At 36.1% G+C, this 26,623-nt stretch overlaps 1 protein-coding gene across 8 annotated transcripts in view; it reads left to right on the top strand.

The window, feature by feature from the left end:
* LOC131935825 (ankyrin repeat and SAM domain-containing protein 1A) overlaps positions 1–16,954 on the top strand; it is a 71,977-nt gene extending 55,023 nt beyond the window's left edge. For all 8 annotated transcript variants that reach the window (XM_059292501.1, XM_059292497.1, XM_059292500.1 and 5 more), the window contains 4 exons: positions 579–665; positions 1,725–1,862; positions 9,120–9,296; positions 12,970–16,954. In XM_059292501.1, the coding sequence (XP_059148484.1) occupies positions 579–665; positions 1,725–1,862; positions 9,120–9,290 (396 nt within the window). In that variant the 3' untranslated portion in view covers positions 9,291–9,296; positions 12,970–16,954. The remainder of the gene's footprint in view (positions 1–578; positions 666–1,724; positions 1,863–9,119; positions 9,297–12,969) is intronic.
* Positions 16,955–26,623: the final 9,669 nt, after the last annotated feature.

Raw genomic sequence — 26,623 nt, 5'->3', positions numbered from 1 at the left:
TTCATTTCTCATTATACTCATTTATGGCTAAACGAGAATCGGGGTGATGGGGGGGGGATGTAATTCCCTATTGATGAGATCAAACGAAATGCAATATCCGCCTATGTATATTAAGAAACTAATATAACCTATCTGTCACCACAGGATTAGCCACATCCTGTGATGTCGATAATTCGGTATTTAGGTTATTAGGCTATAAGCTATCAATATTTCGATGTCGTTTTTTTTTTCGTTAAAAAAAATTTCAGACGTTACATAAGCCAACAATATTTTTCTTGTTTTGTTCTTTGTTTAGAAAATTCCCGATGTTGGAAAAATATCTATATTTCATAATTTTTTGATTACATAATTGAAATATTTAGATTATAATGCGCAAAGTTATCAATATTTCTTTTATATAGTTTTTCCCCTCGGGAATAAGACGCCAAGCTATTAATATATCATTTTTTTTGTTTGTTTTAAATGAAGAATTTTTCTGGATATAAGTCTGTCACTTTTTTTTTTAATTGTTTAAAAAAAAACTCTGTAGTTTTAAAACTCTATAAAGCTATCAATATTTCGTTGTTTGTTGTTGTTAGAAATCTTCTGAGGTTATAAGCAAGATTCCAACCATCATGTTGTCTATATCATTCAAAGGCGTCAAGTTTATCGATGCGGCATCTAAGGTGAGTCGTGTTCAAATCCCACTTGTACTTATAGAAGTAGTGTCAAGATTTGTCAATTGTCGAGGTATACAAAATTGTTGACTGCATACCTAACAACACACATAATAGAATAGAGTATAGGGCTGTATTTGGGGATAACGAAGATGAGTTGTTGATAGCACTTATAAGGGCATGCAGTAATACACATCACAAAGCCGAATATCTACAGCTGATAAATAACTGATACTTCTAGACTTGTCACTTTAAGTTATTACCCTGAAGTCATGTCCGTTGGGGAAATGGGGGTTAACACTTAACTGTTAACAGTATTGTAAGGCACAATCGTTTGTTTTTAGTGAGTTCTTTACCGAAGTGTTCTGTTTAGTACTGTTGCTTACGTGAATGTTGTCATACTTTTCTAAAAAAAATGTGAAAAGCCCGGAGGTGTGGTTATATAGTGTGTGGCAGATAACGGAAGGCTTGCAGTGTTTCCTTCAGGCATCTTTCTAGGGAAGGGGGCCCTTCCCCCCCCCCCCCCCTTAACGAAATAGTATTTATACAGAAAATATATACTTTTAACCGTGTTGTCGTCCCCCTCCCCTTAAAATTCAGTCGTCATCGTCTCTCATCTTCCCCCCCCCCCCCCCCCGAAAGTTTGAAATGCACAGAGACACAGCAGGCTTGTTAAACGTGCATTAATTTGAATTCCAAACAATAAAATTAGTAAAGACAGGATGAATGCTGTTGCCTGACAATACAGGGTTGATGCACAGGTTGATTACAGGTTTTGTAAAGTTGAGAGTAAGTCAGCATTTCGGGGAAACGGGTAGAACAACGTTGATGTGAATGGAGTTTATGATTTTTTCACCTACAAAACCCACGTATTTTAGAGCGGCTAACTTAGAATTTTATTATTAACTGTTTAAGACATACGGGGTTTTAATAGTTTTATTATAATTTGAGGGAAAAAAAGTCGGGGGGAAAAATCGATTGCTGTACAGGTATTAAGAAGTCAAATATTGTCAGACAAAACACAAATGCTGTCAGAAAAAAAAATAACAATGTTGATTGTGTTTTCAGAAAGTGGTTTGTGATCACGAAATAGCCAACATATTTTGTGCTTGTCAAGATGGCGAGCACATGAACTTCTTCGCCTACATAACGAAAGACCGAGAAACAGCCAGGAACTACTGTCACGTATTCAGTGTCAGGAACAGGGTAAGTAGGCCGGTAGTTACACACTCTCATCTAATCCACGTTTGGTCTACATGTCTTTGTACTCTACAACTAGGCACACTTTCTGGAAGTGGTGGAGTGGCATCAGTGTAGGTCTACTCTAAATATACATTTTAAACACACTCTCAACACACTCATTATACACTCTCAATACATATTCTAAATACACCCCAATACACATTATCAATAAACACTTGGGAAACTTTAAATATGCACTCAAAATACACCCTCAATTCACACTTTAAATACATTCTGAACACACAAGCTAAATATATACTCTCAATACACAAACTAAATATACTTTCATTACACAAACTAAATATACACTCTCAATACGCAAACTAGATATACACTGTCAGTACACTAAATTCCCTTATCTTTGCACACTCCATATAAATGCACTCTCAATAAGCAAACTAAATATACACTCTCAGTACACACTCTAACACACACACTATCAATACACTAAATTCCCTTCTCCTAGCACACTCCATACACAGCAATTACCCTGTAAAACCCTCTCGTACCTGTTGTCAACCATTCTTGTAGGTGTCCCACTCACAACAAGCCTTAAGCCTTTTTCCTAGTTGTTGTTAATTAAGACACCGCTATAGAACAGCACAGCAGGGGTTTTCAAATACTTGATTATCTGAGTTGCCCGTGTGATCTGTTTGAAGTTGGGGAACATTTAGCATGACTGTACGGAGCTTAGATGCTGTTTCTGTGGTGTAAAGGTTGTCTTAGGTTCAGTGGCGATTGTCATATGTGTATGTCCTTGTTTCCCCTCTTGTCAGTTATACACATAGCGTAGCCCCCCTTCCCTTTTACTACCTAGCTTTAAAATATACTTTCATTTGCATTAATTACACTTAACTGGCGTGCCGGCTTTCAATATTCCTAATTTGAGAAACATACTTAGTTGCTTTTTTTTATGTCAGTGTTTTTATATAGACTTTTGTACCTTCTCGTGTTTGCATTGAAATAACATTAAGCCCGAGAAAACATGGAAAAATGGCACCTTGGGATAGGTTCTTATGGTTCTGTCTCTTTTACTATGATCGATTTTTTTAAACAGTTAAAGATTGAAGAACAAACCTAATCATATTAAAAGAACAAAATATATAAGTAGTGTTGGTGATTCTGTCTTATGGTAGATTTATTGTGGTTTGTTGTTTGGTTTGAGCTTTATTTTTCTTGGGAACCTGATGTCTGCTTATTTCTAGATAAGGTATTCTTTTTCTAAATGTGGGTATTTTCATAGACATTGTAATTTTCCTTTTAAAACGTGTTTCTAGCTTGTTTAAATATTTCCGCCTAGCTGTTCAATGCGCACCGCTATTTGTATCGGATAACTTAACACCGCTATTTGTACCGGACAACTTAACACCGCTATTTGTACCGGACAACTTAACACCGCTATTTGTACCGGACAACTTAATACCGCTACTTGTATCAGATAACTTAACACCATAGAGGGGTAACAGCATTGCGAATTATCTTTTTATAGATGGTGCTCATCTCATGTTGCTGTTCGTATTTTAAATCCTGATGGATCGACCCCAACCGTTTCGTTATTTTCTCTCAAGCATCAACCTTCGTGAAACAGCCCCGAGCGAACGCTTACTGTCGCTGAATCTGATGGCTGTACGTCGCGTTGCGCTGTTGAACACAACCCGTTCGTGAACGGGGCAATAAAGAGCTCGTTCTTCTACTGTAGTGCCTGATGACTGTAAGTAAACGCGATGTGGGTGTAGGCCGGCAACATCATCCCGTGCGGCTTAAAAAGCTTTGCGTGCATTGTAGTTCTTTAATTGATCAAACTTAAGTACAGCCCCTGACGCCAGCCTGACAACCTGCCCCAATGGCACTTGAGGTTGACGCGGATGTCTAGGAAAACATGTGCGACTGTATGGGGGCCGGTTTGACTGGGGGAGAAACGGGCTCACCATAAGGAAAAGAAAAGACGAGGGGGGAAAAAAATTTGATCGGTGTACGGGACGAACATTACATCACATGGCGCATGACGAGGTTTTGTGATCTCCCTTGTTACAAGGGAGGGGGTAGGTTTCAAAAAATGTGTCATTAAAACTAGTAGATGACAAGTTAATTATACGTCGGCGGGGCTCGGCTGTCACGGTGGCTGGGGCGCCGGGGCGCTGGTCTTTGAGATTTTAGACTGAACAAAAATCCGCGCTCGTGTTTCATAGGGAAGATACCGGTATAGAATGGGTCGTGTTGTAGCGTTGGAGTATTGCTACTAGACCCCACTATAGCATCCGCAGGTTTAGGGTATATTGTGGGCAGGATATTTAGAAACGAGGACCCTCTTGTAACTGAACTGTTTTTTTTTTTTTAATTTTTTTTTTTACAAACTTCAAGATTTTGAATGTGTAATGGGAATGGTTTATAAATGACGTCATATACATGGTGAAGTGTGTGTGGGGGGGGGGGGTGGGGTGGTGGAGGAGATTTACCTTTTTGGCTATGTGTTATGAGATGAGGGAGGCTGTTTTAAAAATGTGTTGGGGCATATATGTTGTGTTTGTTAAGGACAACATGTGTGTTTACATGGAAATCTTCGTTACAGTTTTAAGCTGGTCGTCATTTTATTTCCTGAAAGAGAGCAGAAACCCATCTATTGTTTACAGCGATAAACGAGCCTGTATGTGGCTGAGAAATATCCTAGTGCAGTAACAATCCATGGGTACCTCACTATTATCTTTTAATTTCTTCATATCTATTTATGAGAAAATTAGGATAAATCGTGGTGTTTATCATTACCTGAGCGTTGTGTCCAAAGCTGATGTAATTCACTCGCTTTTCTCTTGCTGCTTTCTGGCTCAATGGCTTGTTTATTGTTGCAGCCTGATTCACTAGCTGGTCCCTATCTGCAGCCAGGTACATTAGCTGGTCCCTAGTTGAAGCCATATTCAGTAGCTGGACCATAGCTGCAGCTATAATCACTAGCTGGTCCCTATCTGCAGCCAGGTACACAAGTTGGTCCCTAGCCAGACTGACAAACTAGCCCTATTGTTGACGTATAATTTACAAACCTGCCCAGGAAAAAGACTAGATAAACGTCTGCTTTTGTGCCTGTTCTTGTCAAATATCCTGAGCTATTGTAGAGCCCCTCCCTTCATCTCCACACAGTATCGCCGTGTGCTTCAAACTCAGGTAATCAAGTATTCGCCCGGGGGTGGGGGCATGGGACGATTTCTCCTTCATGGGGGAAAATTCAACATCATTTTAAACAAGTTATACTGTAATTTAAAATTCAGTTTACTTATTGGGTTGTGTTTAATCTTCAATTTTAAATAAATTGTGTTTATTCGCTTGTACGATGTATAACTATTGTGTTGGTGATTATTAATAATGGTGTGGCATGCTGCCTTCTTTGTTCAATATTTCCTGCTATCAGAGTAGAACATTTTTCAAGTGCATGGATGACTTAAGTTGAAGCTGATCCTCAAATTATCGCACCACACCCAAATAGTTCTGTATGAATTGGCTGGGGGCCCCCTCTGTCTTCAAGACTGTGTAAGCCTGTCTTTGACAGGGGACATAACCCAGCTGGTAACGATACAGTAGTCTGTCATCAGGGCCGTGAACTCACGAGGCTCAAATGGAGGGTTCGTATGATACCCTAGACTTTGAGTGAAGCAGAGGCGGGAACTAAGCGGTTGGAGTCTATTTAAATTCAAGACCTAATTATGTATTGTTAAAGCGTTCCGTTTTGGTTGCTGACAGCGGTCGCATTTCATCACGAGTTAGCACTGATATCTTACAGAGTTATCTGTCTTATATAGAACTTTCGATTATACAATTTTTTGCTTTCCATTAGATGGTCGCAAGGTGGTGTTGTTTGGGTTCATATGCTCATTTTGAGTATGCAACATTTTCTATATTTTAACTTGTTGTGGTTGAAGAAGTGACCCGAGTCTAATTGTGTATGTAGATCCACTTCGATCTTACCTACCAGCTCGTTATTTTGCTGTAGCATATAATGTTCGATTATATTTTTATATATTTTAAGCCAGCATATAGTGTATCCTTGATTGATTTTATTTAAAAAAAATAAGAGTGTAGTTGATCAAACCATGATACTGTTTTATATGCCTGGCCGTGTTGATAGTTTACGTCGTAAGGTTTTGTTATACAAACACACAGTACAGTATAGTGTATAGTGACCACTTAGTAACTGTTGTTGAAATATGAGAACGTTGATGGTACGGTCACATCACGTGATCACCAGGACTTGAAAAGGTTTGCTTGCAAGGCACAATACCAGGCGAATGAAAAAGTAGCTGGTAAAAGACACGATAGCGAGACATCAAAGACCAGTGTTGGAATTATTACCCAATGTGTTCTCGTTGTTTATGTGTGTATACATGTATTGCACATGCCACAGAAACAGGTGAACTCTATTTCACTTGATCCATGGACCCGCCAGGGAACTGTACATTTTTTTACATGTCTAATACAATACATGCGTTTCTTTCGAAGGTATACCTTAAAACATGTTCCGTATTATAACGCCCTTTTAATTTTACATCTATTTGGTTTTATGAATTTAAAGGTAATATTTTACACACCCTTTTGATGTGTTTTAGTTATCATGTGTTGAAACTTCAAAGGCTAGCCTTAGTCCAGTAGTTCTTTAACATTTGCCGAATAGTTTTCTCTCAGTAGAAAACAACCGGTATAAGTCCCTTTATGCAGAGCAACTTGGAGGCCACTGGTAAACTGAAATTTGTTTTGTAACAGTCGGACTAAGTGGGGGAAGGCCAAGAAGTTTGAGACGTTGTGGAGGTTTGTGTCGCCCGTACTGGAGAGGGTTGATAGAAACGATTTGTTGTGGGCCGGTGAAATGGAGGAAAGAGACACTGGTGTTGGTGTATAAAGGCGCCCCGCTGCTGAGTGTGTAACCACTACGGTGAAAGGGACACTCCAGAAGTCTCTAGACCCAACTCTTAACCCGGGGTGGAGCGTATTTTCTTCCTTCAAGTTTCCTGCCATTGTGGCTCAAGGAAAGCAGCGCATCCCCGTGTTACAAGTCAAAGGGGGATTACTGTTTTAGATAGCTGTGGTCAAAGGGAGGTTATTCTATTGGTCCTTTAACCTGAAGACAGGATCTCTTCAAGATAAGGGTAAGGGGAGAGAAGTGACCCAAGCCCACTGCTACGGTTTTTTTTTTATCTCCCCGCAGACAAGTTGTCTCCCCCACTTTTGGAATTGAAGGGAACGGGGTGTCAATGAGGAAACGGTCGCGTATTCATAGTGAGAAGATTCTGATTTAATTGGGTGACCTTTGACACGGGTCAGACGCGAACTGTTTGGGCTACAGACTGATCTCCATTGTGGAGGTACCATGTCTTTTCATAGCGTCGATGGATACGGGCAGGAATCTTTTGTAACCCTCATTCGTCCGGGAGGAGGGTGGGGTCGGGGGGGGGGGGGGCATTTCTATACTTTACGAGCGGATCTTAGCAAAATTCAATGATCTAGAGTTGATTTTGATAGCGGTTATGGTTAGTCCCTTCCCCGTCTCCCCTGTTTCCGCTCCGCTCCACATCTGTGCATGTGTCTGTTCATCACCGAGTCCCCCCTCCCCCCTTGTACTAATGCGGGCTTGTATTATAATCGCCGTCATCACACGGCATAAGCCTGTGTTTGTTGACTACCGTAGTAAAAGTCAGCCTTTTTATTTTTTTCATTTCATTCACGATTTTTTTACGCTCACGGAGCAAGGGAGGGTAATCAGACATGCAAGGGGAGAGAATTAATTGCTTTTGACTCATTGGTTAAAGATGTGGAAATTATTGCCCCAGAAAAAAAAAAGTGTTTTGTCTGAGCTAAATTGCCCAGTAGTGGTGATTTAAAATGAAAGATGCTCCTTGAAGTGCCCCTATAGCCGTGCACTGGGACGGCGGCGAGTCTGTTCAAACAGAAGTCATAGATTGTCTCTAGCATCGATTGGCTGGAACTTTTTGAGGTCGCTCGAGGGGGAAAGGGGTTCCCAAACTCTAGTACACTTGTACCCGCAGATGTCCCCGGGTCAAAAAACCAAAAAAAGTACTGCCAATTCAGTGTTAAGTAAATACACTTGCCTTACGAAAGTCAAACCCTCCATCACTATGTTTGATGTCTATTTTAGATATTGGAAACGGCTACTAAAAGAAAGAGTACTACTGGTGAGAAACAAAAATTATTAAAACATTCTGCCCGTAGTGTCACATCCTGTCACGTTTACCGTCTACCCGCTCCTACTCTTGGTAGATCCCAAACCCTCCCGTCCAGTGTTTCTTCCACTCTTTTTTCTCCGGGAGGGCACTTGAAATTTTCGGGGTGAGGGGGGGGGGGGCTAAAATTTCCGGGAGGGGGTTGCGGACACTGTTAAAAGTATATATTTTCTATATAAGTTCCATTTCGTTCGGGGGGAGGGGGCGGTAGAGATGCTTGGAAGAAACACTCCTCCCGTCCACATTAGTTCATTTATTGTTTCATGTGTTTCACGGTGTTTGTATGACAGTAACCGCGGGCTAGGTATTTAGCTGAAAGACTTCTGCACTACCGTTGTTGGTGCAGTGGGTGTTTTATATTTGTGTATTAAATAATTCCTAATTGAGATGAGAACTATCAGGCATTATAGTATTTAACCACTGTGGTTATAGTAAAGATGAGTGAATTCATAATAATATTACAGTAAACATCTCTTTAATTAAACATGATTTAATTCCCTTTTACTCTCGACAGGCCAACAACAAAAAAAAAAAAGAATCTAACATTGGTAGACATTTTTCATGTATTGTCTCTTGATGAATTCGTTCTATTTTCCATTCTTGAATGTTTAAAGGCTAGTTTGTTTTCCCTGTGCCTACTTTCTTATTTTACTTTGGCCTTCCTTTAGCTTGATATACTGCAAGACAGGTGTACGTCCCAATTCTCTGAAATTAAAAAATGAGTTATTGTTACACCTTGTATAATTGTTTTGTTTGTTTTGTATATTTATAATCGATTCAAAAGCAATTTTAAAATTGACAGGGAAGATAATTTTCTAATGTCTATTTTTAGGAACATGGCAGGGGGATAAGTTGTTTCAATATTTTCTTGCAGGAATTGGAAGGGGAGATAATTTGTTTCAATGATTACTTGCAGGAATTGGCAGGGGAGATAATTTGTTTCAATGTTTACTTGCAGGAATTGGCAGGGGAGATAATTTGTTTTAATGTTTACTTGCAGGAATTGGCTGGGGAGATAATTTTGACCTTAGGTGAAGCTTTTGAAATAGCCTACCAGATGGCACTTAAAGACAGAGCTGAGCTAGAGGCTGAGGAGTTTGAGAAACTGAGCACAAGTGATGGTGATGACACAACTTCCATATCTTCTAAGGCATCCATCAACACTGTCTGACATCAGGTAGCCAGATACATTTTTATTGATTGTATTCAAATCTTATTTCAAATATTCAATAAATCAACAGTATTTTAACCAGATACATTTTTATTCATCGTGATAAAATCTTATTTAAAATTTAAAAAAAACCACAGTATTTTTAGCTGGATATATATTTTTTTTATTAATTGTGTTCAAATCTTATTTTAAATTTTAAAAGAACCAACATTTGTAGCCCAATAGATTTTTAAAAAAATGTATTGTGTTCAGATCATCTTTTTTGAAATTGAAGAAATCAATAATATTTTTCTTTTTAATTACCTGATAAATATTTATGCAAATCTCTTCAAAAACACTTAAAGATTTCAAATACATTATCATTTGTAAAATTGAGATAAGTGGCATGAGACTTGCAATTAATAATAGTAATAAATTGTATAGAGGTAGTTTCTAACAAGGCCATTCACTGCTATGGAAGATGATGTCTTTTTTTGGCCCTGAGAAAGCTTTAGAGTAAAAGACATTTGTCTTGAAGAGGATAAGGGCATATGGGGGATGTAATTATTTCCAATTGGTGTTGAGGGTTGGACATTAGCTATCATTTGTCTCCCCTGAAACATGGTATTTCCTGCTAATGAGACAAGCACAGAGAAGCTGCTGATATGGGTGTTAAAGCATTCTGTGCCAATCTATCTGTTTGGTTGTTTTTTTTTTCTCTAGTTCACAAAGAAGTTGGAGGATACTGTTATAGTTACCCAGTGTTAAAGGAGTAATTTGTTTATTTCTAGTGCCTTATTTTTTTACCATTTAGTCCTCATTATTTCTTAACAATAAAATTTAACCTTTGTTTATTTTTTTTTGCCTAAACAAAAATGGAAATTGAAATTTGAAATCATATTTTGTCAAAAAGTTATTTCATATTTGTAAATCGTGACCAATGAAAATTGGCATAAACCTTAACCAAAACTAAAATATAAATATGAACAGTTTACTTCCTTCTGCATTATAAAAAAAATTATGTATACACAAATAATATTATTTTAAAAATTAACAGTTTATCATTTGCTTAGAACTATACTAAAATTGAAATAAAAATGTTAAAAATTTTCTTTAAATGACAATTAGAATTCACCTCTAAATAATATTATAATTTAAAATTTTAGACTAAATAAGATTATAATTTTAAATTTTAAAATTAAACTTATAATTAGTTTCTGTAAACTAAACTCAAATATAGAATGAAATGTTAAATTTTAAAATTAAACTAAATAATATTATAATTTTAAAATTAAACTTATAATTGGTTTCTATAAACTAAACTCAAATACATAATGACATGTTAAATTTTTTAATTAAACTACAAATAGTTTTCTGCAAACTAAACTAAAATACAGAATGAGAATTAGAATTACAATACTAAATAAGATTTGAATGTTAAATTTTTAAATGAAAGATAATTTCCTGTAAACTAAACTAAAATACAAAATATTGGCAGTTTTCTTTCAATTACAGTCAGTATTCCAAATAAAACTGTCCTCCCTGAATCCCCTAAAAAAACATTGTATTGAGACAGTGCCACCAGATGGATCTTGGTGCTAATGATGCTGTCTTCACTTGACGGAGGTCTGAAATTTAGAGTTCCTCCATATTGTTCTCTATTGCTGGCATCAGGGGCACTTGAAACACAGGGCTCCCATAGGTCATAAATCATGTTCAGTGATTGAGCCTGGATGATCCCTGGAATATTGGGCCTATCATTTCACACCTCCCCACCCCCCTCCACACACCCTAACTGAAGCTTAGGAGTTTGTCACACACAATGAAGTGTTTGGTGAGGGGTGTGTGTGTGCGGGGAGAGGAAGGGTTCAAGAGATGAGGGAAGAAAAGAAAGCCATTGACACTAACATAAATCAGTGGTGGTCATGAATGGGAGGAGAGGAGCTCAAAGCAATGGGCTGTTGATTGGGGGGGGGGGGGTGTTTGCTTTGATGGCTGGGATTGTGCAGTTAATTTTTTTTTAATAACAATCCCTTGTCTTTAAAATATTTTTTTTAGAAAAAAAAAAGTTATTCTTTGGTTACATAAAGGCAACTTCCAGGAATTGAATGAGGATAAAGTTTTAAGAAGAGAGAATTTAAAGAGTACTAAGGTTTGTCAGTTAGATCATAAATAAAGGAAAGGATCAATAAATTTTAGTCAATTAGTTCTGAAGAACAGTCAGTCCACACAGTTGACTTTGACCGGAGTTATGGTTCTTGTTGTGAGTGTTTAATAGTGGAGGCCATAAATCTCTCTAGTGTTGGAATTTTTTTTCTCCTAACTGCATTAGTCTTTTAAAATAAGAAATTATTATTTTGACTTAGTAAAAAAAAGTAATTTAACCTTTTATATTTCATTGTAACATTAAATATTACTATTAAGGAAGTTTTACTTATGTATATATCTTTAATTTTTTTAAAGAATTTCTTAATTAAAATAGTCTTGTAATAAAGTTTCTAACTTGATTTAACACATAGCAGGCCTAAAACATTATACATACATCTGTAAAATTTATTGGTTTAATTATTTCCTTAATTTGGTATTAAAATGTGAGGTTGCTTCACATAGAACCAGGAATCAAGAAATTTAGTCAAGCTATAAATTTGTTAGGACCACAATCCCTTCTCATTTGCCCTGCTCCCCATCCAGAAAATTGGAGATTTATGATTTTAATAACTGGAGCCTTATGGTTCCCAGTGTTGTGACACAGGGCCATTTCAGTTTGGTCACTGAGGGAGTAGCTGCTTTGTTGTCTTGTCAGATGTTGAGAGGTGGGAGCACAGCTTGTTTTGACAGCTTCTCACCTCCCTGTCTGTGTATTGATTCAACTGCTCTGTAGATCTCTATACCTCCTTTATATTCATTGTATCTTTTCTTATATGTATGTTCTTATATGTATGTATGTGACAGCTTGACACCTCCCTGTCTGTGTATTGATTCAACTGCTCTGTAGATCTCTATACCTCCTTTATATTTATTGTATCGTTTCTTATATGTATGTTCTTATATGTATGTATGCATGTATGTGACAGCTTGTCACCTCTCTATCTGTAGATCTCTATACCTCCTTTATATTCATTGTATCTTTTCTTATATGTATGTTCTTATATGTATGTATGTGACAGCTTGACACCTCCCTGTCTGTGTATTGATTCATCTCTATACCTCCTTTATATTCACCGTATATATGTATGTATGTGACGTCTGTGTATTGATTCCACTCTACTGCTCTCTAGATCTCTATACCTTCTTTATATTCATCTTATGTTTTCTTGTGTTTCTATTGTTACACTTTCTGACCTGATGGTCCATGGAGTCAGGTGAAAGAAAGAGTTCACCTGTTTCTGTGACCATGACATAGGAAGGTTTAGTGTGGTCAGTACTACACCCAGCTGCTAATCTTTTCCCTAACATAAGCCAGGTACTTATAAAGCTGGATAGATTGATAGACTAGAGCCTGGGGTCCTAACTTGAGACTTAGCACTTGTACTCTCTATCAATCATTCCATCCCTATGTTTATTTTATCTACCTATATATATATATATATATATATATATATATATATATATATATATATATATATATATATATATATACAGAGAGAGATAGAGAGGCCTATACATGTATCTTATTATTTTTATTTCTATTGTATTTCAGTGACTGATCTATCATCTCCAGTATACAATTTGACCCAAGAGAAATGTCAGTCCCACTTATCTGTTAGCATGGGTCTGACAAGTTGGATACCAAAGAAGTCAGTCATATAAGATATTACATCAGTTCAACTAAACACAAAATCTCTAAGTTAAATCTAGCATAGTTTTTTTTTCTCTCTCTCCAACTTATTGTAATATTTTATACAGGCACCACTGGTTTGTACACATGTGTGTGTATTGTTTAATAATAATCAAAATTGTAACTAGCTGATATTCATGTCCAGAATGATTCATACATTGGATCATCCCCTAACGTTTCTTTCAGGTTAACTTTTTTTCCTACTTCTTGAACAAACTTTTCTTGCCATTAGAGTGTACACATAGAACTCTACTTGCTTTTATACAAAATGGATTTTGCTCATTATGTTTTATTGTTATACATTTTTTTTTTTTTTTTTTTTTACAATTTTTCATTGTCAATTTGTATTGATTGAACAATATTTTTCATGACAAATTCACACAAAAAATATTTCTGGCCAGTTATTTTTTTAAATCTTTCCAAATTAATTATTTTGTTGTTATTTTTATTCTATCACTTCTAATGCTGTCTTAACTCAGTATAAAACATTAATTAGTGTTTATAAAATATATTTAAAGAATTGCTTTTATGCAGATTTGAGCTCTTATGAACCATACACATTGAAGTATTTCTCTTGTATAGTTTAATCTCTTTTAAAGAAAATTTAATCAGTTTTATAAATCTAATCATATAAAAAGTGAAAGAATGTCTGCTTTTTTTTTACTTTTCTTCTAAAAAGTATTTTAAACATTTTAAAGTAAATATCTAAAGACATTATTTGCTCTGAAAAATTCTTTATTCATTTATAATGAAGTAACCAATCAATGAAGTCCCAGATTTTAGCCTGTATAAGTAATATTTTATTTATTGATAGATAGTCATTTTTTTTTATCTTATTGTTTAATTTTACTTTACCTATTATTTTCCAGAGTATATTTTCAATATTCAAAATATACAAGCACTATTACTCTCATTTTTTTTTTCTGTAGTTTTAGCAAAGATTATATACAAGTGTTTCCTAGCTTTCATTATTCAAATACATTGGCCAATTTTTATTTTTAATTTTTTGCTTTGTCTTTCACTGGAGTTAAAATTTTTTTTTTAAATTGTATATAAAATATGAAAAGAAATTGTATGTAAACTCATGATAAATGAGAAGGAACTGAGATATATATATATATATATATATATATATATATATATATATATATATATATATATATATATATATATATATATATATATATATATATATATATATACAGGCAGAGCTGTATAGCTGATCTCAGGATTAAAATACAGTTTTAACTACTCCCTGTTATTATCCTAATCAACTATTTAATCAAAATTTCAATTCTAAATATTGTACAAAAAATCAGATGTATTGAAGAATTATTGCTACTTAATCATGCTGGAGAAATTATTTCTCTATCTGGGATGTATTATGTTAGGGCTTAGCTCAGCAGTCTTTGACTCCGCTCTCTTTAGCTCAGCTGTTGAGCTGTCTTTAGCTCAGCTGTTGAGCTGTCTTTAGCTCAGCTGTCTCAGTAGTCTCTAGCTCAGTAGTCTTTAACTCAGCTTTCTCTAGCTAAGCTGTCTTATGCTGGCTATCTGCATGACAGTCTCTAGCTCTGTTCTTTTCAACACTTGAACCATTACCGTTGTGTTTCTCTTAACATTTTGCTCTATTCGTCTCTGATTTATTTTGCCTGTTACAGTAGATTTGAAGTACAAGAAGATGTAAAAAACCCTTTTCACCTGTCCCACTTACCTTCCTATAACCAAACTATACCTGTGGCAATCATATGATCTCCTACTTAACATCCCACCTATCTGAAGAAATCACTTTTATTTATAGATGTATGTATATTTTTTCTTGATATCTTTAAAAAAAAGTTCTTAAAAATTAACTTTATTTTTACTAAATATTTGATTTCATTGGTTTCAATGTAACAAATTATATCATAAAATGTTTTTTCTTATTAGGAGCATTATTTATACTATATTTAAAAAATATTTATATTATTTACCAAACTTACTCTTATAAAGAAAAAAAACTGTACACACTATTGACAGCTGCATTATGTGGCATAAATCACGATAATTACAGTAGTGAAACTAAATAATTTAAATGTAAGATAGTTTAAAGAAACAAATATAGACTATACATTAATTAATACAGATGATTTATTTAAAATTATTTATGTCTAATTATTTTCTTGTGATATGCTTGTAAGAGAAATCTATTAGTAACCATGTGCTTGCTTGTCTTTTATTTTTTCCTCTTCTATGTGGGAGTTTAATAAGGACAGCACTTAGTCAAAGTTTGGTTGAATAAAATAGCTCTTGAGATGGCTTAGTATGCTTTTTTTTGCAACATTACATACGGGCGTAAAATCAACTTAATGATTTTAAAGCTATTTTACTTTTTACTTACAATTTTGACTAACTACACAGGTTTAATGTGTCCTAGTTTACAACTAGTCTATTTAATTTCTGTGTTAATAAATTATTTTATTGAATTCCATGCCTGTTTCCGTAAACATAAAATAATATTTAAATCAGAATAAATATCTTTTTATTAACACCAAAATAAAGTTGCATGTTATGTTAATGGTAATCAGATTTTAAAATTATCTCCACAGTGAATTAAATGCCCTTGTCCTTACGAAACTTCCATTCTGATCTATTTAGTACCTACAAAACCTCTATTCTCTGCTTAGCAAATATTGTTTTAATTAACGAACATATCATTCAGTTAGTTAACCAGCCTACAATATCAGGTTGTAACCCTCTTCATTATTTTATTGCCATATTATATGCGCGGACAGACTGGCCATACCAGGAAACTGTTGATGTAGCCTTTATTCTTATATACACATTACTCTTTTATTACTATATAACAGAGTTTATTTCCACAGAATTCAATACCTGGCCATTAATTTCGTCATTATTTTCTTTGAATTTTTTTTTTTTTACTTGAGAAGAAATTATTTTGATTCAGTGGAGTGTAAATGATATTAAGGTGGGCCAGGGGTGTCGGTCTGGGTGTTGTTTTGTTGTGTAATAAATTAATTCAATTCAAGGCTGTGTAATTGGCTGGCTGATGCCATACGAACGTGGCTTGGTGGTGTTGTTGTTGTGGGTTTTTGTTTTCTTGGGAAGAGTTAGAGGGGGGAGGTAAATTGAGTTAGCAGGAAACTTTGTTGTCTGCCCTTGATGTCTGATGACGTCTCATGTTTTGAATGGAAGAAGCCTAAAAAAAATTTCTCGCATCTGTAGGAGTGCGCCAGTAACAGATTTTTTCTGACATTGTTTTTATAACATATACATTATATATAAAATGTATGTATATATATATGTATGTATGCATATATATATATATATATATGTCTTTTTATTGTAAATCTTGTGATTTTTTTAATGATCGTAGTTAGTCTAAGATAACCAAATAGACAATCAGCAACTACTGTAGAAGAAAGCCCACCCGTTTGATACACACAATCTGAAGCATATTGTAATTTTGTTCCTTATAGTTACGTTGTTTTCTTTTTATTTTGTTTTAAATGTGTTGAACTTACTTGTCCATTTACAGAAATTTTTTTTTTAAAGGTTTTTTTTTTCAAACTGCCTTCCCAGGCTAGAGTCATGTTTTCTATTCCATTTATGTCGTTGAACCTCTTGTCATATGTAGCAAAGATGTTATACACTGAAGACAGTATTAGGTAAACATGTTGCTAGGGTTTAGCAGTGGTGGGGTTATTTTTACTCTAGCTGAAGTAAATGAGGCGACCAATTATGTGTGAGTTACGTGTTGAGGGTTTTTTTTGTATGTACATAGTTGATCGTTTCTACTCGATGTTTTAACATGTCATCGCAGTCAATTAAACATTCACGTTAACACGCTGTGTTGCCTTGTTGGTTCCCGTGTTGTGTTGTGGTGGTGGATGTCGTAGCACGCCAGCGGTCCTCAAATAGTGATGTTAAAAGAACTTAAAAACCACAAAGACTGTCCTTAAATAGTGATGTTAAAAGAACTTAAAAACCACAGAGACTGTCCTTAAATAGTGATGTTAAAAGAACTTAAAAACCACATAGACTGTCCTTAAATGGTGATGTTAAAAGAACTTAAAAACCACATAGACTGTCCTTAAATGGTGATGTTAAAAGAACTTTAAAAACACAAAGACTGTCCTTAAATGGTGATGTTAAAAGAACTTAAAAACCACAAAGACTGTCCTTAAATGGTGATGTTAAAAGAACTTTAAAAACACAAAGACTGTCCTTAAATGGTGATGTTTAAAGAACTTTAAAAAATACAAAGACAGTCCTAAAATGTAGGAGTTTAACGAACCTAGAAAACACTTAGACAATTCTCAAATGTTGGTAATTAAAGAACCTAACAACTAAGACAATCCTCAAATTGTGATGATTAAATAACCTAATAACTAAGGCGGTCAGCAAATGTTATTGATTGAAGGACTTGGAAAAACTAAGTCGGTACTAACATTATGGTTTTTTTAAAGAATGGGGAATACATAAAGACAATCCTCAAATGTTCGTGATAAAGAAACAAGAAACCACTAAGAAGATCCTAACACATTGGTGATATAAGAAAGAAGACTAAGACGGTCCTCAAATAGTTTTTTAAAAGACAATCCTCAAATGTTCGTGATAAAGAAACAAGAAACCACTAAGAAGATCCTAACACATTGGTGATATAAGAAAGAAGACTAAGACGGTCCTCAAATAGTTTTTTAAAAGACAATCCTCAAATGTTCGTGATAAAGAAACAAGAAACCACTAAGAAGATCCTAACACATTGGTGATATAAGAAAGAAGACTAAGACGGTCCTCAAATAGTTTTTTAAAAGGCCTAGAAAACACTGAGAGGTTCCTCGTATGTTGGTACCAAAAGAGCGTGATGGAATTCTAGAACTTTCAAAATTTTAGCGTTTTCTGTATTTTTAGTTAGTTACCTATAATAATAAACCCAAATCTTTGAATTTTGAGTATAATATAGAAGACAGTGAGAAACGCTTGGGCTAATTGAATGTATAAAAGTAGTTTATTTTTTTTACTTTAAAGCACTAACTAGCCTACTACGAAAATTACTGGTTTAAGCGAAACTAAAATATAACTTGGTGCTTTGCCTCCGAATACTTTTTTACGACTGAGATTTTATATCTTTGGTTACCTGAATCCAACCTAAATAGCGTGTATCAGTGTATCAGTGTGTGTTTCAAACGAATCCAAATAACGGGTGTTTCTCACTTTTCCCGCGGCCTGACCCAACAGGTCCCCCCTCCCACGGAGAGGACAACAGGACAACCACTGCTAGGACAACAGGACACCTCGCGTCAACCCCGTCATTGGACACCGCAGTAAATTTAAAGCCAGCAACCCCCCGCAACCCAGGCCACAAAAGTATCATGGCGTCAAATAAACACCCCTCAAAGTCCCCCCGTGTTGTCTTTTCATTTCAGACCATAGCTAATGAGCAACAAGGCGAAGGGGCGAATTTCTTTTCGAGTCCCTGTACCCGTGTCTTTCTTTTGTTGACGCCGGCGTCGAATTTAACTCTTACCCCATTTCAACAAAAACCGCGGCGCCGCCCTTGGTGTTTTGGAGACTGTTGACCCCTGTCCCGTCGCCGGTCCCTGGGTTTCAGGTCCCAGTGGGGTCGTGTTAAGTTTATTTACAAACAATCAAACCCACCCGTGCTCGGTAACAATACAAATTGAATCTGCCGCGACATTTAGTGGGTAGAATGTAGGACGCCACAGAAGGTTCACTTTCAACAAATACGGTGTATTTATTTAGTCGAGAAGTATGAATTCTACCTCGTTGTGGAAACCTGTCCGAAATAAACTGTTATATTGTGTAAAGTAGAATAGTCCTGCTGTCGATCAACATTCTGCTTCAAGTGAACTTTTTCCGTTATTTTGGACCAAACGAAACGAATATAGATATTATGTATCCATTACAGCCATCATTACTTCATAACCTTGATTTAACTGTCATTCATATTTCCTTTGTGACCCCTGGGGGAGCAATGGGCTAGACTTGGTTATTGGATGCTCTCTTTGTCTGTGCTACAGTTAATTTTTTTATTTAACTGTAGCCCTAACCAAAGGCTAACTCTCTATTTTACAATGATAGGATGAGCTGGCAGTAGTAGGAATTAGACACGTGGTACCCTATAACGGAAAAGTTCACGTGCTAACCTTAAACATAAAAGAGATTGTGAGTAAATATAACAAGGGTGTTAATCTTAAACAAACGGGATTATGGTTTTAAAAAAAAAAAGTGTGTTAATCGTAAACACAAAAAGGATTAGGATTAAAACGGAGGAAGTGTGTTAATCGTAAACACAAACGGGATTAGGATTAAAAAGATGTGTTAAGTTTAACACAGAATGGATTATGATTACAAAGACTTAAGTTTCAATTATGGACACATCTGAATCTGATAAGAGGTTGGGGAGAGTGGCGTGTAGGCTACATGGTGGAGTGGCAGAAATGCTATGTTCTAACTGGCAAGTCCCGAGTTCGCACTGTCTCGAAATTGTAGTTATGTCATCTACACCGACACACCCGGCTTGGTTACTGAGTTCACGTCATCTTCGTTAAAGGGCGAATCTATTTTTACAGGCCTAGATTTTATGTATGGTACGGCATGGTCGGATGGTAGAGCATTCGAATGCTAACCTGAAAGTTGAGTTCGAATCCCGAGTTTGTGTCCAAAGAAGGTTCATGTTATCCTCCTTAGACTGAAAACAACGTGGGGCGGCATGGTTAAACGGTAGAGCATGCAAACGACTGCGAGACCACGTTGGAGTTTGTGTCCGTGTAGAAAGTCTCACCCTGAGCTCGATTAGCTCTGATGGGTACCTGTCACCAATGTTCCCTCTAAGGGGAAAACCTATATTTTGTGTGCGCGGTGTTCTAAAGGGATAAATGTATTTAACAAAAGGACTGCGCGGCAGTTAAAAACTACTACGCGGCCGCGCAACCGCGCAGCTTAGAGGGAACATAGCCTGTCACACGTTAGGGAAAGTAATGGCGACTGAGCATAGTGATGACAACACTATCCCTTCGTATGCCGAGGTCACAGAAACAGGTAAACTCTACTTCACCTGCCCGATGGGCCGTCAGGTTCGAAAGGTTACTTTTCTACTGGATGTTATGTAAATTAATTTACGTCCATTCACCTTCCATTTGACTTAATCGTCTGTCACACTCAATAAATACATCAACAGGGGGTTGGGACGACAAATTGTTACGGCGAGAGGGGAAGGGGGGTGGGGTGGGGCAAGAAACTGTGCCTTAGTACATATTTTGTATTGTGCTTAAACTTTAAGTTAAAGAAAAAAGATGATGAAAATTTATTTTCTATTTCGTTTTGGGGAAAGGAATGGCATTTTATGTTATGTGGGGTGGGAGAGGAGTGAAAAAAAAAGATCTAATGTTGACACTATAATCATCATTTATATCTCAGTTAATATTGTGATTAAACGAAATGTCAAAATTGTATCAAATATTCATTTTTCTTCGTTTTCTTTTTTCCACAGCCTGTTAATTCCTTAAAACACCAAGTTATAATGAAATAAATAATTAAAAATAAAAAAAAAGACGGGAGATTTTTTTTCCCATAACAAATTGTACATTGATGGCAAGTCAGGACTCGGCTCTCTAACGAATTAACGAACCGCGAACTGCAGGACACGGTCAATTAATTAATATTCGCCGCTAATTAGATAGGTCATCGCGCATGAGTCCTGCTTCATCTCATCCCATATGGAACTCATTTCATCTGGGTGGTCAGTTGTTGACCTCCGTGGTACGGTGGCTGCCCGTGCACTCGGCTGTAACGACGTCTCAATCTGATACACACAAAGACAAGGGTTCCCAGAAAACCGCGCAACGGAAAAATGCGCTAACAGAAAAATGCGCAAATACAAACTAAATTATTATACTAATACACTTAAATTTCGTCTTATTTCGAGTTAATATGTTTAAATATGCTACAATGTTCATATAGTCACTCTTTGTTAATGTCTATAAATGCTCGATTTAAGAAAACAAAATTGCTCTTGCGGACTTTTTTGTGCTCAACTTTCCGGTCACTAAACAAAAAAGTGGGGGGAGAGGGGGGAATTATTACATTATGTTAGCATTTAGAAGAAAATATTTGAGTGTGATACAAGTTGAATGAAAATTTATAAAATTTCAGTTTTACAATAAAATATGAGATTTGGCAATGCTTGCTAGCTATTAGCTAACAGTGTAGACTTAGTTGTTGCTGCTTTTAGCGATCATTTAAACAGTTACAGGTTAGGGTTAAATCGGAGTTAGGAACAATGCTAATTGGGTGTGTTACGTAACCTTTTTAAAATGTTGTCAGCGACTTTAAGGTCTAAGCTATAATGCGTGGGCACGGAAACTTGAATAATTCTTGCTATTTTCAACTTAACAAAAATAATGTCAGGGTTTTGGTATAATTTTTTTTTCTACTGCATACTTTATTAATATAATAGGTAAACTCTACTACATCTGCAACATATCGTGTTTGTAGTGTCTTCTCCATAAAACAGGTGTGATTTTTAGACCTACAACGTGATATTTTAGTCTTTAAAAAAAAAGCCTAACAATTATTTTAAAGTAATAAATTTGTTTAGACATACAGATACTTATTTTGGACGCGATAGTCTTTAAAAGAAACTAACACACATATTAAAGTAATTTGTGTAGACATACAGATAGCTATATTTTAGTCTTTACAAAGAAGCTAACAAACAATTTAAAATTGAAGTGTTTAAACCTACAGATATTTATTTTTGACACGATATTTTACTCTGAGAAAACGCTTTACAAATATTTTAAAGAGCTTTGTGTAGACATATAGCAGGAACTGAACACCTTGTTTTGAAGCGAAGTTTTAGACCTAACATCGCCCTTAGCTAGAGTACCTTGTTATCTTTAAATCATACCCTCCACGCTAGCACACAAAACGTCAAAAACAAAGTGCCCAGCCGAGCGCAACATTCGTGTATACCGCACCGTAATAGCGATAATTACAGCGCATCCCCCTGATTGGAGATTCATTAATTTAATCTAAATACAAATCTGACCCCCGCGTCTGTCGGCAGTTAGCCCCACCCCACACTGCTGCCCCTTGCCCCCGGGGCGTCGAGGTAATTTTAGGGTATCTGTGGCAGGTGGCGGTGGCGGGACATCCCACCATAATGGCGCTGTGCTGGTGTCTTGTCGTTGACGTCTTTATCTGCACCGCCTTCTTCTTCCTTGACTGGGCTTCTCATCAAACGTTAAACCGTCAAACGTTAAACCATCAAACGTTAAACCATCAAACGTTAAACCATCAAACGTTAAACCATCAAACACTAAACCATCAAAAGTTAAACCATCAAACGTTAAACCATCAAACGTTAAACCATCAAACGTTAAACCATCAAACGTTAAATCATCAAACGTTAAACCATCAAACGTTAAATCATCAAACGTTATACCATCAAACGTTAAATCATCGAACGTTAAACCATCAAACTTTAAACCATCAAACGTTAAACCATCAAACGTTAAACCATCAAACGTTAAACCATCAAACGTTAAACCATCAAACGTTAAACCATCAAACACTAAACCATCAAACGTTATACCATCAAACGTTAAACCATCAAACACTAAACCATCAAACGTTATACCATCAAACGTTAGACCATCAAACGTTAAACCATCAAACGTTAAATCATCAAACGTTAAACCATCAAACACTAAACCATCAAACGTTAAACCATCAAACTTTAAACCATCAAACGTTAAACCATCAAACGTTAAACCATCAAACGTTATACCATCAAACGTTAAACCATCAAACGTTAAACCATCAAACACTAAACCATCAAACGTTATACCATCAAACGTTAAACCATCAAACACTAAACCATCAAACGTTATACCATCAAACGTTAGACCATCAAACGTTAAACCATCAAACGTTAAATCATCAAACGTTAAACCATCAAACACTAAACCATCAAACGTTAAACCATCAAACGTTAAACCATCAAACGTTAAACCATCAAACGTTAAACCATCAAACGTTATACCATCAAACGTTAAACCATCAAACACTAAACCATCAAACGTTATACCATCAAACGTTAGACCATCAAACGTTAAACCATCAAACGTTAAATCATCAAACGTTAAACCATCAAACGTTAAATCATCAAACGTTAAACCATCAAACGTTAAACCATCAAACGTTAAATCATCAAACGTTAAACCATCAAACGTTAAATCATCAAACGTTAAACCATCAAACGTTAAACCATCAAACGTTAAATCATCAAACGTTAAACCATCAAACGTTAAATCATCAAACGTTAAACCATCAAACGTTAAACCATCAAACGTTAAACCATCAAACGTTAAACCATCAAACGTTAAACCATCAAACGTTAAACCATCAAACGTTAAACCATCAAACGTTAAACCGTCAAACGTTAACTTAAACCTTATGACTAGGCCTTTAATCAAACGTTAAACCATCAAACGTTAAACCATCAAACGTTAAACCATCAAACGTTAAACCATCAAACACTAAACCATCAAACGTTAAACCATCAAACGTTAAATCATCAAACGTTAAACCATCAAACGTTAAACCATCAAACGTTAAACTATCAAACATTATACCATCAAACGTTAGACCATCAAACGTTAAACAGTCAAACGTTAAACCATCAAACGTGAGGGGCGTAGGGGGTAGGACTCAGTTATAACAACTTGGTTATAAAAATCTTTACTTTAGTCATTTTGAAAGAGTTATTTTAATTTTTAAAAAAATGTTGTATTACCTAACCCAAAATACCCCAGTTAATTTATATTATGTAGATCACAAGAGGTAAAATATTGAAGAAAAAATGTGTAAATCATGAAATTTTTTGGATACATTAATATGTAATCAAAGTTGTTTATTTTTAGATGGTTAAAAAGTCTATAAACTAACGTAACACAGTAATTTTTATATAAAATTAAATAAAAACTTCTTTAAATAAAAAAAAAATAATAATAAAAGCGATAAACAATAGCCTCTTGACAACTGAACTCAGCTCTAGAGCCGTATTTCTGACATTTCTCATACAAAGAAACCCAAAGGTGGGAAAACTGTTCCGTCCTCTATTTCTTGTTACCCGAGCAATGGATATTCTAGCCATACCATCATCCCTTCTTTCTTACCCCCACAACCATCCGTCCTTTCTCTTGTGGATTGAGCCTCCCATTTTTTTTTCCTACAACTCCGCTTGGTATCCTTGCAGGCTCTCAAAGAAACTCAGGTCGGCTCGGTGGTATAGCGCCCAAATGAAGCGTGCACAAATTTTCAGCTTGGCGGCGCCCGTGACAAATTTCCGACGTCCAGAGCCCGTCGCCAGGTGGCGCCTGAAGGCCCACAATGGCGGGAAGGTGGAGGGATGCGTCTGAGAAGGGTATGGCTTCCCGGGTGACACCAAATATAAACAATGGTTTCGGGTTTGATCATAGAAATTTGAAGTTTGGAAAAACTGGGGTCTCGATGTTTAAATATTAACAATATGATTTTTTGTAAACAATACAAGAAGATAGAGCAGGGGGAAGTTAGTCTTAGTGTTATTTTCCATTTAGCTGGAGTCGGAATGTTTAAATATTAACAATATGATTTTTTGTAAACAATACAAGAAGATAGTGTAGGGGAAGTTAGTCTTAGTGTTATTTTCCATTTAGCTGGGGTCTGAATGTCTAAATATTAAAATATGATTTTTTGTAAACAATAAAGGAAGATAGCGTAGGGAATGTTAGTCTTAGTGTTATTTTTCATTAAGCTGCACCCTATATTTAAATCATTAGTTCATCTACTGATTATTCTTCAATATCTTAAAACTAATTTTATTCCGTTTTCAACGCCTACTATGATAGTAATGGAAATGCAGGCGCTGATATTAAGAAGCGAGAAAGGAGGTGTTTAAATATATTGACAGTGTGATAATCACCAAATTCGATGCAACATAAACACAAATTAAAATAGTTCGACACAATCACAATGTAATTCAGTTAATTTAAAATTGAAATTAAAAACCCTTGCGATAATAACACTTAATAGACGAAATTTTAATGAGCAGTTTTTAATCAATTGTTGTCATAATATTAAAGGTTCTATGGCTAGTTTATATTTCAAATGGTTCACATAATGTACACAATTTTGTACAATGCCAAGACAAACTATCACGTTGTAAATTTTGTTTCGCATGTTAAGACTTAGTTAACACAGAAGCTGGAACGTTCTAGAAAATACAGCAGGTTCATCAAAATTATAGTTTTATTCGCTAAAATTTTATAACATATCAGGTAAACTTCAAGGTGAAGTAGAGTTCTTCACAACGTAGTATATAATCAATAAACGATATTTTAGTTCTAAGAATAGATAGGATAATAACCATAATGGATAAATTACCAGTATCGACGTTGCAAAACTTTAAGTTAGGCTGTACACATTAAATTTCCGAAGTACAACGGAGTAATTCAGTTGCCGGTTGTATTTGATAACTCGAGTGAGTAGTGGTTGGGAGGTGTGGCGCCCGGTGTAGTAGTCCCCCCCCCAACGATTTTATACATTCACTAAAACTCTTCGAAACTTGGTCTCTCACACATGCCTCATGTTCTTGTGCCTAATTATGTTTATAACCTGAATGAGATATTAAAACAAAATGGGAAATCAGACTTTCTCATAAAAATTAGCTTTTTTCAAAATCGTTTTGGTGTCACCCCCCCCCCCCCCAGGGATGGTGTCACCCGATGTACCGGCATCCCCCCCCCCCTCCGCCCTTGTGACGCTACAGACCAGACGTATCATAACACATCGCTACTATAGGCTTAAGAGCTGCGGCGTCTCACATACCCACGCCCCCCCCCCCCCCCCCCCCACCGCTGCCCATCCTCGGCATGGCTGGCTGAACCGGAAGTAATCAGGCCGAAAAGTAGTGGTCAACTCGGCGTGAGGAATCGGTCATAGATCACGTGACCCTCCCCCGTAATGACAATGGTCTAGCCCAAAGTTGGTGGGAACCCGACTTGATCCCGGAGCGACCACGGAATTTACCAGCGCTGAGAAAAAATGGTGGGAGGAAAAATAAAAAGAAGAGAGTTTGTCTTCGGGAAATTCCAATTATTGTCTTCGGGAAATCCCAATTATTTTCTTTGTCCGAATCGTTTGTTGAATGTATATATTTTTTTATTTGACATAGAAGAATGCAAATGGAGTCGAGCGGATTCGTTGATGGAGTCATGGTGGCTGATCCGTTGATGATGGATGTTCGATGTTTTAACCGGTGCTGTCCCTGAGACCGGCACGGTTAACCGTCAGAAGAGATGAATGTTGTGGGTAACCGGTAATGTCAGTGCAATGCCGTCTTTTAACTCTACTCACAACAGTGTTATGGTACAAGGGGGCGATACTCTAGTGTTTTGATTTACGTCATTGGGATACAATCCTGATAAATAGTATAGAGCCCCGTCAA

This window comes from Physella acuta, unplaced genomic scaffold (genome assembly GCF_028476545.2).
Source record: "Physella acuta isolate Inbredline_101_S28 unplaced genomic scaffold, ASM2847654v3 ptg000161l, whole genome shotgun sequence".
Classification (NCBI taxonomy): Eukaryota; Metazoa; Mollusca; class Gastropoda; family Physidae; genus Physella; species Physella acuta.
Note: the sequence above shows the minus strand (reverse complement) of the source record. Positions and strands in the feature narration are given on the sequence as shown.